Source organism: Podarcis cretensis, assembly GCF_951804945.1.
Source record: "Podarcis cretensis genome assembly, chromosome: 12".
Taxonomy (NCBI): domain Eukaryota; kingdom Metazoa; phylum Chordata; class Lepidosauria; order Squamata; family Lacertidae; genus Podarcis; species Podarcis cretensis.
In genome coordinates this window covers 28,449,388-28,465,313 of record NC_137181.1, presented here as the reverse complement: position 1 = coordinate 28,465,313, position 15,926 = coordinate 28,449,388, and the positions used below count along the sequence as shown (strand labels likewise).

At 42.3% G+C, this 15,926-nt stretch overlaps 1 protein-coding gene and 1 long non-coding RNA gene across 2 annotated transcripts in view; both read right to left on the bottom strand.

Moving 5' to 3' along the window:
* Positions 1–15,926, bottom strand: part of LOC307200082 (putative acyl-CoA dehydrogenase 6) — a 51,214-nt gene that overhangs the window by 25,281 nt on the left and 10,007 nt on the right. Inside the window, exon 2 of the mRNA XM_079948455.1 lies at positions 13,344–13,464. Within this exon, the coding sequence (XP_079804581.1) occupies positions 13,344–13,464 (121 nt within the window). The remainder of the gene's footprint in view (positions 1–13,343; positions 13,465–15,926) is intronic.
* Positions 1,103–13,325, bottom strand: LOC307200097. The gene is made up of 2 exons (XR_013832323.1): positions 13,033–13,325; positions 1,103–1,257 (listed from the first exon to the last, which is right to left on the bottom strand). It is a non-coding gene; the product is annotated as an uncharacterized lncRNA (long non-coding RNA).

The window sequence follows — 15,926 nt, the reverse complement described above, 5'->3', positions numbered from 1 at the left end:
TATTATTATTCCCCATCCCTAGATTAAACACCAAGGCAGTTAATTTTTTAATAAATACCAGGTGTCACCAGTCCCGAAAACTCTGCAATGGCTGCCAGTGAGCTTACAAGCCTGATTCAAAGTGGTAGTACTAGCACCCAAAGTTCTAAATGACCTGGGACTCAAGTACCTAAAGGATTGACTCATCCAAAGTAAACTACCTTGGGTCTACGATCAACAAGGGAGGCCTCGTTGGAGGTGCTGCCTCTGGTTGCAGTCCATTTGGTGTTGGCCTGTGACGGGGCCTTCTTGGTGGTGGTCCCATTTGTGGAATGCCCTCCCTGGTAAAGTGTGGGGTTTGAGGAGAAATGTAAAAACATTCCTGTTTACCCAGGCATTTGATGGCTGAAAGGTAATGGCTGTGCCAGCTGTGGGGGTATGTGATTGCTTTCAAATGTCCTAAAATGCATTTAGATGGTTTTTTAAAATTGTTTTGCAAAAAAATATATATTAGTTGGTTTTAAAATTGTTTTTTAAATGTTTTAAATACGCTTTTATTTTATTTTAAATTGTACTGTTTTAATTGTTTTATGTTTGTCACCCTGGGCTCTGACATCCCCTTAAAAACAGTTTCAAATTCTGTTTATAAATAACAGCTATAGATGTTTGCCAGTATAAGCAGTCAAGTGGATATGTGGGTACAATAAAAGAGGGAAAAGATATGGCAACCTGTTCCCTTGACCCTGGATCTGAGTTATATTTATAATCAGCACCAGCTTTACCATCCAACATTTCCATCCAAAGATAAGCTGCATTTGTGCCATGCATTTGAAGCAACTTCTGGGAAAAAGAATTCTGGGATCTGTATTTTGTCAAGAGTGCTGGGAATTGTAGCTCTTTTAAGGGTAAACTACAGTTCCCATGATTCTTTTTTCCAGGGGTTGCTTCAAATATATGTTGTGTACACAACCTATGACTCTATTCCTCCCTACAGCAGGAAAAGGGGAAGGGTAGAAAAGGATGGCAGGCCATTACTTTTGTGGTGAGGGCAGAGGAAAGAAGGTAGACAAAGAAAAGGTGGGGCAGAACCCATAATTAATGTATAACTATAAATTTTTTAAAAAACAACTGAGCTTGTTGAGAAAAAGAACAGGCAGGGTTTTTGGCAACATGCCTTGATTTTTAATCAGTATTTCCAAGGCTCTGTTTTCCTTAATATGCAGTGGAGATTAGTGTTCTGATTCTCTCCTTTTCTCAACGTGCGGAAAACTGCTTCCTCTGCAAAACAAAATTTTAACAAGGTCGTGGAAGATGAAACGCATGACCTAAAACGCAGCTCTGCCCTCAAAAAGTGGACTTTGACATTTGTGCCTTAATCCATGCCTTATTATGAGATGAAGTAAAAACAATTTTAAAAACTGAGAGCAGCAAACTAATAACCTAAATAAACAAACAAGCAAACTAAACTTATCAAACTGCAGCAGATTCATGCTACAGTCCCTCACCCAAAACTCCTAAGCAAACTTAGTAATCATAGGATAAGAGGTGAGATGCTCTTATGGATATAGAATATGAAACAGTTCTAAGTTTATGGTTAAAGAATATGAAACAGAGAACATAATAAATGAACAGTTCTCACAACAGAGGCATGTAAAAAGTGGGGTCCCCCAAAGTTATATATTGTGACAAGACAGTGATGAGCACTGAGAAGGCTAAGTTTGCTGATGACTCTAATTAATTTAGGATGGTAAAAACAAAACAGGGACAGCAAAGAGCCCAGAGGTATCTCTCCAAAATGGCAGAATGGGGATCAAAAAGGCAAAAACAGCTCAACCGAAGCAAGTGTAAAGTGGGATAAAAAATTCCTAGCTTCACTTATAGTGCTGATGGTGTCTGTGTTGGCAGTGGCAGGCCAGGAATGGGATCTGGGCATTGATTGAAATGTCTCTGTACTGATGCCGTCAAAAAGGCAACTTCCATCTGGAGGAACAATGAGAAGAGAAAATAGACCACAAATATCACAACACCTTTATATAAATCTATGACGCAACAACGCATGGAATACTGTGTACAGTTGGTGAGTACAATTGGCTTCAGTTTAGTCAGCCTTTGTGGCTGTGGGGCTGTCACTTGGGCCTCTACAAGTGTTATAACTTGTGCATCTTTGCCCTTTGGTATTAAGGAACAATTCAATTTTGCTTACATTTAATGAGAAACTGCCTCATTCTTACTGCTCCAACCGCTGAAACATAGGTACCGTATTTTTCGCCCTATAGGACGCACTTTTCCCCCTCCAAAAATGAAGGGGAAATGTGTGTGCATCCTATGGGGCGAATGCAGGCTTTCACTGAAGCCTGGAGAGCGAGAGGGGTCAGTGCGCACCGACCCCTCTTGCTCTCCAGGCTTCAGGAAGCTCTGCGCAGCCCTCGGGAGCCCGGCGCGAAGTCACGCTGGGCTCCCGGCGGCTGCGCGGAGCTGCCTGCATTCCGAAGCCTGGGACGCGCTGAAGAGCGTGCCCGGGCTTTGCGCACCTCTCCGCAAGCCTGGGGAGACCGGCGCGACTTTGCGCCGGGCTCCCTAGGCTTGCGGATAGCAGGCTGTTCTGGGGGCTGGGGTCGGGGGAAGCTCGGGTTTCCCCCGCGCCAGCCCCGCGCCTGGGGGGGGGGGAAAATAATATTTTTTTTCTTTATTTCCCCCCCAAAAAAACCTAGGTGCGTCCTATGGGGCGGTGCGCCCTATGGGGCGAAAAATACGGTACTCCTCAAAATTTGCACTCCTCAAAATTTTGCAATGCAGTTCTCCAACTAAAAATGCATTATTTTGGGGGCATTTCCTAGCAAAAATGCATATACAGTGGTAACTTGGGTTACATACGCTTCAGGTTACATACGCTTCAGGTTACAGACTCCACTAACCCAGAAATAGTACCTTGGGTTAAGAACTTTGCTTCAGGATCAGTGGGAGGCCCCATTAGCTAAAGTGGTGCTTCAGGTTAAGAACAGTTTCAGGTTAAGAACAGACCTCCGGAACAAATTAAGTACGTAACCAGAGGTACCACTGTATCTGTCAAAACGGCGTACCCAAATGTTTTGTATTGGGAGAAAAATCACACTAAAATGCTGATGAAGTTTCATGAGGACTTAAATAAATCACAATTTGCTGTGGGAATGTGGAGAAATGAGAAACTTACACAACCGAAAGTGACAGTGTCATCATTCCCTACTTTCCAGGAGCTGCACTTGCTCACGGATTAAATGCTCCGAGAAACATTCCTAGACTAAACTTGCTGTTGCTTGCCTAAGCAGGCACGGCTGATTAATGGAAAACACATTATTGTAATTAATTGCAAATCAAATTATTTCACAAATGACTAACGATCATGGCACAAAGGCCATGTTCATTAAAAATTTAACCTGCCACTATCAAGAAAGGTGTTTTTCTGCTCCTAGATGACAAAAAAGAACCCTGGCCTTAACGCAGATTAATTACCATCAAGACTGAGCATCATTTTGACCTTTTAAATAATCAATGTCCAATGAACATGACAGCCAAACTTTACATCTTTTGCCTTAAATAGCTGATAGAGAGTGAATAATGGAGAAGGGGGAACTGCATTTCCTAAGAACTATGCAGACAGTTATGACATCCTAAGCACCACACAAAGGTTATGTGGTTTCTTCCTACCACTCACCATCTTGGAACCATGAATTTTTATGGACAGACGCATCCCGTGAAATTTGAGAGAAAGCAAGTGGAAGCATCTAAAGAACATAAGAAGGGACTGCTGGTTCAGTTGCAGTAGCCCATCTAGTCCAGCATCTTGTTCTCACAGTGGTCCCCCAGATGCCTATGGGAAGCATGCAAGCAGGACGGAAACATGACAGCCCTAGTCCCTCCTGCAGTTTCCAGCAACTGGAAATTCAAAACCATACATTTACTCCATGAATTTGTCTAATACTCTATTAAAGCTCTCCAAGTTGGTAGCCACCACTGCCTCTTGTAGCAGCCAATTCCATAGTTGAGCTATGCGTTGTGTGAACTATGTTCTTTTTGTCCACAATCTTCCAACATTCAGCTTCACTGGCTATCCCCAAGTTCTTCTCTCTTTTTTAAAAAGCACTGCCCATGATCCCGAAGAAGTGTGGCAGGTGGGAGTCCACCAACATGTACAGGGCCACAGGTTGCCCATCCCTGCTGGAAGGCCCCACTGCTCCATTCTCCTAAGCGACCACAGTGCCCATCTCTCACTCCTGCTAACAATTCCTCCATCTCCATCCATCCTCAGCCTTAGCTGGGGTTGAGATGGGAAAACAACAAAACCTACCAAGCGATCTTGCCAGAACTATTAGAAGAGGCATAGGCAAACTCCGGCCCTCCAGATGTTTGGGACTACAATTCCCACTATCCCTGACCCCTGGTCCTGTTAGCTAGGGATAATGGGAATTGTAGTCCCAAACATCTGGAGGGCGGAGTTTGCCTACGCCTGAATTAGAAAATGTACATTTCATGCTCCAGCTGTGCCGTTTCCTCCCCAGGGAGATAGGATTTTCTGCAAGTATCTACAGAGATACTGGCATACCTTCTCCCTTCCCAAGGACAGTAATTACCGTAACTTTCTGAATAGCAGAGGGCTCTTTCCTTTGTTGCAACAAAGGGGCAAAAAACAAGGCTGGACATAGCATTTTTAAAAATCAATTTTCCTTGTATATCTGCTGAGGTTAAGGATTCACCTTTCACACACATGAAAGTATTCAGCGCAGCACCGTCTGAGATCAGCTATTAAGATTCTGCAGGTATGAGAACAATAGATTGCCCCTGTTTCCCACAGGGATCTCCACAGTCCCTGCCATTAGACACTTTTATACCATTTGTCTCTGCTTGGGTCAAAAGAAAGGTCTCCGAAACTCACACTTAGAATTCAGAGCTCAGAGTTAACGCTTGCCGGAGCTTCCCCTTCGGAAAGGGGTATCTGCAAAACAGCAGGCAATGAATCTGCCAATCTGAAGTCGCTGCTATGTTGACAAGCAAGGTGAAATGGCTCCCCAAGGTAAATGTGCCACCGGAAAATGGGCAGAACAATCCTAGGAGTGCAAATACTGAAGCTCTGTTAATAGAGGCTGGATGCTCCTTTAACACGCTAGCCAATCTGCCGAGTTTACATTTTGCCCTTGGGATGTCTTCCCATCTTCTGCAGTTGCATTTTTAAAATGTCCCCCCCCCCCAAAAAAAGCAGCATGTAAACAATTCTGTGCCTGCCTACTCAGGAGTCAGTTGCACTGAGATTAAGACTATTTACTCCCAGGTAAGGGCATATGAGATTGCAGCCTTATACCAAGTCAGACGATCTACCTACTGTCTGCACTGTTCTACAATGGCTGGCAGCAGGTCTCCAAGGCTTCAGACACGGGTCTTTCCAGCACTGCTTGCAGACCCCAAGATTTCACCTGGGACCTTTGGCATGCAAAGCCCATACTCTGACCTACAGACTCACTGGGGTTGTGCCAGCCCAAACCACCCCCCACCCCCCACTTCTGAATATTCAGGTTATCAGTAAGCACAATTACCGTGGGAACTTTTTTTTTAAGCATTAGACCAAGCCATACCTCTACCAACCTAGAGTGTTGCCTACATCATTCCCCTAATCAGAAGCTTGTGTCGCTTCATGCCATGCTGCCATTAAAAAATGTTAATGAGAACAGCCTATTCTAGCTTTATTGTGTACTCTGGAGATTGCACGGACACTTGATTTAATTTGCCTCAACGTTTATTTATGCATTCCTTCCTAACGAATCTGCACTCTTCGTTTAAAATATTCAGGAGACAAACATTAATAAATGGAGGCCTAGATATTGGACAATATTCTCGTCTTGCATAGCAATCCTGCAGCCCAGTGCAAATGGCTGTAGCTATGCCAGACACAGCTGGTTGGGATCCTTGGCAACACGACTAGGTAAAGGGAAAGGGACCCCTGACCATTAGGTCCAGTCGTGACCGACTCTGGGGTTGCGGTGTTCATCTCGCTTTATTGGCCAAGGGAGCCGGCGTACAGCTTTTGAGTCATGTGGCCAGCATGACTGAGCCGCTTCTGGCGAACCAGAGCAGCGCACGGAAACGCCGTTTACCTTCCTGCCGGAGTGGTACCTATTTATCTACTTGCACTTTGACATGCCTTCGAACTGCTAGGTTGGCAGGAGCAGGGACTGGGCAACACCCTGGCAACACCACTAGCAATGTCAAAAAACAGAGTAAGAGAAGGAAGAGGTATAAAAAGGTAAAGGTACCGCTGACCATTAGGTCCAGTCGTGACCGACTCTGGGGTTGCGGCGCTCATCTCGCTCTATGGGTCGAGGGAGTGTTTGTCCGCAGACAGCTTCTGGGTCATGTGGCCAGCATGACTAAGCTGCTTCTGGCGAACCAGAGCAGCGCACGGAAACGCTGTTTACCTTCCTGCTGGAGTGATTCCTATTTATCTACTTGCACGTTGACGTGCTTTTGAACTGCTAGGTTGGCAGGAGCAGGGACTGAGCAACGGGAGCTCACCCCGTCGCGGGGATTCGAACCGCCGACTTTCTGATCAGCAAGTCCTAGGCTCTGTGGTTTAACCCACAGCGCCACCCGCGTCCCTAGGAAGAGGTATAGGGGGACCCAAAACAGAAAAAGAGAAGAAAAAAATTAAGGGGAGGAAAGCTGGTGTGGCACTTGCCATCAGCAACTCATCCAGGTCTAGCCCTGATTCTTGCTTGTTGCATTGAATTGTTTGAAAACGAATACTTGAAGGCATTCAAGTAATGATGAACAGCCCTTGCTTGACCTGCAAGCTTTTAACCTCAGAGTTGCAAAGAACTCTTTAATGGACAGGATGGAATGATAGCTAGGTTTTCTTTTCTGTAGGAAAAAAGGTTAGCTGTTGATGCATGTATTTGATATGCACATTATTATTTCTTTCATTTATGAAATGTTTCCTATATGGGGCATCTCAAAGTGATTTATAGTACACTTGGTAGAAAACTGCTGTAAACAAAATAGTTTCACTCTCCAAAACATATTATAAAAGAGATTATAGACAGAGTACCAACTTTCCAAGGACTCTACTTTAAATCATTGGCTTTTGTATTTTAACTTCTGGTTTGTACAAACTTTTTTATATCCTTTTTTTCTCCTAAAAAAGAATCCAAAGATAACAGTAACTAAAATAAAACAATGAAAGTCAGTATATAAAACAAACAGGAAACAGTATCCAACACCGATAATAAAATTAATGCCATACAAGTAAGGTAAATAATGCAAGTGTCATGTGTTGGGATCTTTACTCTTCCATTACAAAGTACAGAAAAATTGCCTTCAGTTGGAGATCTGTGCTTCTGGTTGTATCATACAGAAGAGAAATGTTTTCAGTTTCTAGATAACACATTTCTTGTCATTTCTTGTACTACATTTAGTTCTATAATCCAAAAGGTTTTTATTTTAGTACTGTGCAACTATGTTTAAAATTGACTCCGCTTCTCTTTCACCTCAAACAGAACATGTTTTGATTATATATTTTGCTCTGTCAATATGAAACAAGTTAACATGGATAAATTGTTCCAAATAAATTTTCCTTTAAATTAGCATGGATTAATGGAGCACGTGTATTTTTGAACAGCCACTCTGTTGCATTATCAGATGTTGTTTCATAAGAACTTTCCCCCCATTTTCAAACATTTGGATGTCTGGATAGTATATATGGATTTGTATGTGTAAATTAAGATGGATTTAGTGATATTTATTATACTGTTAACACAAGGTGACAGAATTACTCCTCCCTCTTCCCTGTTTTTTCCCTTTTTTTCTTTAGAAATTTGCAATAAACATGGTTTTTTAAAAAAAAAATCCAATTTTTTATGCATGTTGCTTGCCAGTCTTCTCTTTTAAATTTAGATAGAATTGTATAGAGTTTTAAAACCAACTTTCTCTGAGCATTCTGTAACAAGAGAGTTTTGAATGGAATTTTAAGACAAGGAATTCCATATTTTGTTAAAAGTTGTTCTCTTGCGGGTCTTATTTGGAAAGATGGAAGGTATGTCTGATTCAGTAGATTACTGCTTGATCTTAAGCAACTATGTGTCCTTGGTTTATCCAATCTTTAAAATGAAGAATGTTTCACCAGATTGAGCCATTAAGTATATTTTGTAGTTGACTTCCTATAAACTGTTTAGTCAAAGGTAAGGGGAAACATTTCTGGAGCAAGTTTTTGAAAACACATGCTCCAAAGCATGGCTTTTGTAAACATAAGATTGGTTTCCTTTTTTAAATAAAAACAACTGGTGGGGGGTGAATACTTTCTGACACTTAATTTTGGAAACAAGAAGTGATTATTTAACAGAATCACCTTATAAATCTACACAAATGATCAACTTTTAAAAAGGTAAAATACATTCCAAGTTAGTACCAGGTAATTAGTGTAAAAATATGTGGTTGAGGTCCTAAAATAAAAGGCATAAAAATCAAACCCTAGCAGTATGATTCAGAAGATGTCTTCAAACAGCATTTCTGTCATTCATTTTTTAGGATTCACTGATTATTTATCGTTTCCCTTTTCCTCTGGCAATAATGAAAACTGCTTACTAACTTCCCCAAACTTGTACCAGAGTTTACTATTAATAAAGGAATGTACTGGGATGACAAACTAATAAGCTACAACTACGTATGTAGACAAAAGCTGATGACACCTTCACAATAAAAACCCAATGCAATTCAGTTGATCACAGTCAAACATGAGTGTCCACTTCTGTTGAAACATTCTATTCCTATTACACACTTCATTCTTCACAATGGAACAATCAAGCAGATGTTTCCTACTTTTGAAGTAGAACAGGTGGCTAGACAGAAATTGTGTGTGAATGTGTTGTAGAGGTTAGTGTCAGACAGGGACCTGGGAGACCAGGGTTCAAATCTCACTTGGTCATGAAAATCACTGGGTGACCTTGGGTCGGTGACTGCCTTCCAGCCTAACATACCTCAAGGGGTTATTGTAGGGATTGAATGAGGAGTGGGGGATGGGGAGGGAGCATGCACACCACCTTCCTGAACATTTTTTAATTATTATATATTAATTGCATAGGGGGATGCGGGTGGCCCTGTGGTCTAAACCACTGAGCCTCTTGGGCTTGCCGATCAGAAGGTTGGCGGTTTGAATCCCCGCGATGGGGTTGCATAGGGGGATGCGGGTGGCCCTGTGGTCTAAACCACTGAGCCTCTTGGGCTTGCCGATCAGAAGGTTGGCGGTTTGAATCCCCGCGATGGGGTGAGCTCCTGTTGCTCGGTCCCAGCTCCTGCCAACCTAGCAGTTTGAAAGCATGCCAAAAAGTGCAAGTAGATAAATAGGTACCGCTCCAGTGGGAAGGTAAACAGCGTTTCTGTGCATTGCTCTGGTTTCAGTGTTCCGTCACCAGAGGCAGCTTAGTCATGCTGGCCACATGACCTGGAAAAACTGTCTGCAGAGCGGACAAACCCCAGAGTCGTCTGCAACTGGACTTAACTGTCAGGAGTCCTTTACCTTTACCTTTTTTTAATTACATGATCACCTCCAAAGTGCTATACAGTACAACATAAAACACGAAGACTTGCCCAAAGGTTTGCAATCTAATCCAGCAAAGAAAAGAAAGAGATAGGGTGATTGAAGACAAAGATGGAGAGAGGCACACGAAATCTAGACACCTTGTGATGCAGGATTTCAAAACACTTTATTTAATCATATGCAAAAACTAGTGAAGTTATTTTCAAAGGCAGCTATTCCAACATCGGAACTGGCATAATACCAACTGACTGCAGCCTAAATACCTTCAGACCAGCCGTGTAAAGAGCACGTTCATATTAGTGGTTAGAAACACAGCAAGATGATGTCTCTTCACACACACCCACACACCCACACCCCCCAGCTGCTGTTCAAGCTGCATTTGCAATGAGATGTTCCCATTAGAAAGGGCACAGGGATGTCCTCACTCGACCGCCATGACCTTTTCGGTCTCCCCGCCTCTGAAACTCTCCCTGAACTCCTATTCATAAAACTGTCATCTGAGTCTGTGTGACAGCAGTTAGGGTATGTTCACATTATTCTGCATTTGTGGTTTGGTTTTTTTAAAAAAAATTGGATTGAAACTGGTTTGTGGCGGGGAAACACCACATCGAATGACAGTATTTGTCAAGAAACTCCAGGATCGATATGGATTGCAGCTAGCGGCATGTAAATTTGGCTCCAAAGATTAGCAGTGGTAGCGCACTGGGTGGGAAGCAAACAGTTCCGTGAACATACCCTTAGCTATAAAAAGAGAAGTCAAATCATCGACCAAATTGGGAATGCAAGACAGCTCTAAGTATGCCAGGCTAGAGAACTGCTTTGATCCAGTTTCTGGTTTCAAGTTCTCTTTAACCAGTAATCTCATTTGTCCTTTAAAGTTAATCTTTAATGTTCTCTTTGCACCGTCAGCATTTTTATAATGTGGAAGCTCAAAACTAATTGGATTTGTCAAACAAACCCATCACCATGTAGCAGTTTTCTGAAGCAGAGCAAGTGTTTATGGCTACTGTTCCGTCATACTGGGCCAAACCCTATTAAAATAATGGCATTGTTTCGACAGAATTTTGGCTTTCGTTTTATATCAGAGAGATGCGATCAACGGTCACAGAGAGAGAGAGAGAGAGAGAACACATGTGTTTGCATGCCTAAACACACTCTTTCTTTTGTCTGGGTTCCTGGGCCTTTCCTGCAGCTGTTAACTCTCCAAGATAAACAATAAAGGAAAGAATGCCTTCAAGGATACTATCTGTAAGGGTATGGGGGGGGGTTGCTCGAGAGCAATCAGGCAAATGCCTCCCTGGTCGGCTGTAAAGCCTTGTTATTGGTGCCAAAAAACCTTCACCATGCAGAGCGCCACTATTCCGTGGCTCCCTCATTCACTGGCAGAATCTGAGAGTGGGCGGTCCTTAAACCTTCCGCAGCAGAGTAGTTTCTTGATGCCCAGTCTGCACTTCCCCTCTCTGCGCGGAAGCCTACTGCGCAAGGAGGGCGTGGGTAACGGAGGACCTCTCTCCTCCCCGCTTTGCCCAGGCAAAGTGTCCTGGCACTGCCTCGCCTCCCCCGAGCCCTGCAGCTCCTCTCCGCTGGAGGCGTGGTTACTCTCCGCCGCTGAGGAGGTGCTGCTTCCCATGATCTTTGGGGGCTCTCTGTAATCCATCCGGCTTTTCCCTTTTCCCCTCTCGCCCCTGAGCCGATGGCAGTTCCCTGACACTCTCCATTAAATGGTTAATCCCACAGTCCGCCTCTTATAAAATCCAAGAAGTATACTCCCAGCCAGCCCAGTTGAAGCAAAGTTTCCACAATGAGACGGTGACAATATTATACCTTGAGGAACATATTCACATTGGAGACTTATGAAACATTTGCAAAGGGAGCTATTTTTAAATAGCTGAATTCTTACAGGGAAGCAAAATCACAGAGGCTGAATTCTGGAGCATTTAAGAGACAATAATCCAAGTCCTCATTACCTGCAGACAATATTAAAACTTGCAAACACACGGCCCTGCAAGGAAAACCCTGCACTTGAGTGGGACATAACAAATAGCAGGTGCTCAACAAGATCTGGCAATATGTTCAAAACGTTTGCCTTGCACATCTTGCTAGTTTTCTTGTGGTGAAATGCCATCCAGCACACAGCTAGAGTTGTGACCCAAGCTGTAGGATAATAAAAGAAGTCCAATCTTGTGCAATTTAAATATGCAGTGCATTTTGAAGCCTATGTTCAATTTATGCTAAAAGCTGAGCATTAAAAGAAAAAAGAAAACAAGATAAGTGATACATTACCAAGCTTTTGTTCCATTTAACTCTGCAATTTGGTTTTAAAAAGTGCATTTCTTAAACAGGAATGACCAAATGCTCACATATAACTACTCAGAACTAGATCTGAAGCATGCAATTATGCCTCATTTGCTTTTCGTGGATTCTGTATCTTTTCAACCCTGACTATGATTCAAAGTATGTTTACTAAAAAATTAGTAACTAGACTAGTTCTAGTTCTCTTTCAGAAGCTACTAAGGATTAAAAAAATCTTCCGAAGGTAAGAGCAAGAAGTTATTTTTCTCTCAATTTCTACTTGAGTGTTTTAACAGAGATATGACAGCAGACCCTAGGACAAAATTCGCAAGTGATTTGAATTCTTGGTGTAGTCCACTTTAGTCCAAATTTTACAAGGTGTCCTGCCACAAATTTAAAGGTCTGTTTTTAACAAAAAGCAAAAAGCTGAGGCAGAGCAAACCAATGGCTCTTTTTCAAAGTTAGCAGTCCTCCTGACCTTAAGGTGAAAAAATGTAACTTGGCAACGACCCATGTTCTCCTGGACCTATCCCTAATGAAACTACCTTTGGCTGTATATACACCAGACCTTTAAATCACATTCAAAATACATTTCGTCTCTCAAAGAACCCTGGGAACTGTAGTTTGTTAAGGGTACTGGGAATTGTAGGTCTGTGGGCTATGTGTGAACTACAATTCCCATAATTATTTGAGGGTAGGCTTTGAATGTGTTTTATAGGTCTGGTGCGTCCCCAGTCCTTGTCCTTTTCTATGCTGTGCTGTGTAATGGATCTGTGCAGCAAACCTAAATCCTATGATGAAACCATCCTATGATGAAACCATTTATGGGGTTGACACGGTGATCACATTGTCCAATCCCTATGTAGACAAAATAGCACCACACACACAGAAGGTATAAGCAAGTCTCTTTTCAGAAGTACAAAACCCCTTAAATAAACAAACAAACAAACAAACAAACAAACAAACCTAAGCATGCTCAGTAACCATAAAATATTGACTGACCGTTGGGGGAGGGAGAGGGGGTAAAGACAGGAGAGAAAAAGAAATGGTACTGATGAGAGCAAGCTTGGCTGGCACCTTGAACAGCACTGCAACGTTCTGTTGCCGTTCCCAGTTGTTGCATTAAATTCTACAATGCAGTCAGTTCACACAAGGCAATTATGTTAAGACTGACCACAAGGAACTTTGATTCTCATCCTACACACCTGTTTGCTGGTACAGTGGTTCATAAGGTCAGACTCTTCGTTCAAATGTGTAAGGAGACTCTGCAAGAATAAATTAAATATTTCCCAGAATACACCCAGAGCAAATTACACCTGTGATCGGGAGGGTAGGGAAAACTGCTATGTATCTTGGTGAAATCCTCCCGGTGTTAAAATGTTCTAAATGAGATGAATTTACAAATAGCTATTGAGATTAATTTAGAAACAGCTTTTGGCAAATCTCTGAACCAAGCCCTTTAAAGGCCAGAACATGCCTTTTACATTGAAAGTAGAGACTTAAGACTATTTCTTACCAGTTGGCTTATTCACTCCAAGGAATCCAGCTTTCCCCAGAGTCTTAAAAACTTGGTGTGCTGGAAACTGTCCCTCTTCTTCCCATTTGTCCACAAATGGGTTGATTTCTTTGTCAATAATCTGTATTTTGAGAAGTGGGGGGGGGGGAGGGAGAGACAAGAGTTCGGAAAGTTAAGCTTGTGCTATTTGGCCTGGCTGAGTCCGATTAGCTTCAGTGGGCCTAAATAGGCTTAACACCAGATGCTACAGCTTAAATGAGATTGTGGTAGGGTGTGTGTGTCAGGCTTCTCATCTTAAATTGAAGCAAAGCACTTTGTTAACACCTAAGGACAGCTGACTTTTCCAGTTCTTGGGAGATTTCCCTCATCTTAATCACACTTTCAATTCAAATCAACAGCATCCTGTAGTCGGTGCTGGCTGGTGCCCACTGGGACTGGTAGGGCAGAAGGCAGGGAGCCCCACAGTAGATGGTGCCAAAGCCAACTTATTCTAAGTTTGCCCCTCCTCCTCCCCACTGAGTTCTACAAGGGCAATGTGGAGACTAAGCAGGAGAAAGCTTATACACCCCATTTGCCCTAATGGACTAGCCTCCATGTGTTGGCTGGGGCTGATGGGAGTTGTAGTCCATAGCATCTGGAGGGCAACAGATGGGTGAAGGTTGCTTGAGGGCCTGACAAATGGCAGCTCTTTCCCCACTTCCAACTAAGTCCCCTTTGGGGAACCACAGAAATTCACACACTCCTTTGTGAATCCTTTCTGCCCTGCAGGTGTATTGAAGCTGCTTGGAAGTAAATGGAAAAATGGAGGCAGATAAACATATGAGATAAGAATTATTTTCCTCATGAATCTTGAAAGGTTCTGGAAACCAAGCCTTACGAGGAATGGTTGATGGAGTTGGGTATGTTTAGCCTAGTAAAGAAGAGACTGAAATAGGATAGCCATCTTCAAATATCTAAAGGGCTGCCGTACGGAAAATGGAGCAAGCTTCTTTTTTTCCTCCTGCTCCAGAGGCTAGGACCCAAATCAATGGATTCAAGTTAAAAGAAAGGAGTTTCTGACTAAATATCAAGAACTTTCTGACAGTAAGAGCTGTTCAACAGTGGCTCAGACTCCCACAAAAGGTGGTGGACTCCCCTTCCTTTGAGGTTTTTAAGCAGAGGTTGAATGTTCTAGTTGAGATCATGTATGGTCCAGATGAGATTCCTGCAGTTCAGGGGGTTGGACTGGATGACCCTCGGGGTCCCTTCCAACTCTACCATTCTATGGTTCTATTAACATGAGAAGGAAAACATTTTTTTTTCTCAGAAAAAAGAACAATTTATTACAAACAGCTAAAACTATTACAGAGGTATGCAAGTCAGCATTCAGGTTACATATTCAGATGACGCACCAAAGTTTACAGGAAATGAGTTACTGACTCATGTGCAGTAGAGTATATTTTGTCAGTGAACTTTGAAATCATTTCCCCTGTTTCTGAGGCTAGGTGTCATTGCTTATATAGCCAACACTGTAACACATTCACACATGGAAGAGGTTTCAGCAAGCTTGTGAAACCACAAGGTTACAAAAAATATTTTGGGGTAAAGAATCCTAAGAAGGCACAAAACCCCCATCAGCCAAATGAACACTGGGCTTAGTGGTCACAGAATGCAGATTGACAGGGCCAGAGAGACAGAAAACTGGAAAGTGAGACAGGAATGGCATGGCTGAAATTCTGAACACTCCACCATTTTGTTGTAGGTTCCACTTGCAAAATTTAATCCCCTTTATTATATATATATATATATATATATATATATATATATATTAAAGAACACACCATTGAAACACTCTTTAACAGGTTTCTTGAAATCTGCTTATAGCAGCAACTCAGTTTTCAGTAAGAAGATTGAACAAGCCTAATTGCTGACCTTTATTTATACCTTTATTTATACCCTGCCTTTCCTCCATAGAGCTAAAGGTGACATTTGTAGTTCTACCACCACATCTCATTTTATCCTCACAACAATCAGTTCATATACCCTTAGGATTTTCTTCCTCTGACATCTAATAGATAGAAATGTTAGTCTTTTTATGAGAAAGCTACTGCTTTTCTGTTCAGTTTTGTCGTGAAAACTGGCTATGTGCTGAAGCAAGACAGAGAGATGAATGCAAAATCATTATCACAAAATAAGTGTGTTTCCTGTTTTTAATCTTTTTCCCCTCACCAGGAAAATAAGCAAATCTCATGGTGCAAAAACAGGCAACCATTTAATCTGGAAGTAAACACATCTACTTTCTAAACTGTCACGTGTTGACAAATCTGTGTAGCGCTTCTCTGGAGATGTTCAGAAGAATATAGTGTTTTCTTGTCAATACTCCCTATACCTCTCCTTTAACATGACATTCTTGAAATGGATTAAACAGGGTTATTAATGATTGTTGTCTGTGCCAAGTGTTTGCCTTGTAATCAGCACAAACAAAAGGAATCCTGGGCTTCCTTTTCCAGTGATGGTATCAACACTTTGCAGGCTTCCACCATGGATATATATAAATATACACATTCCAGACTGTCAGATTGTTATTTGTGTGTGTGCGCGTAC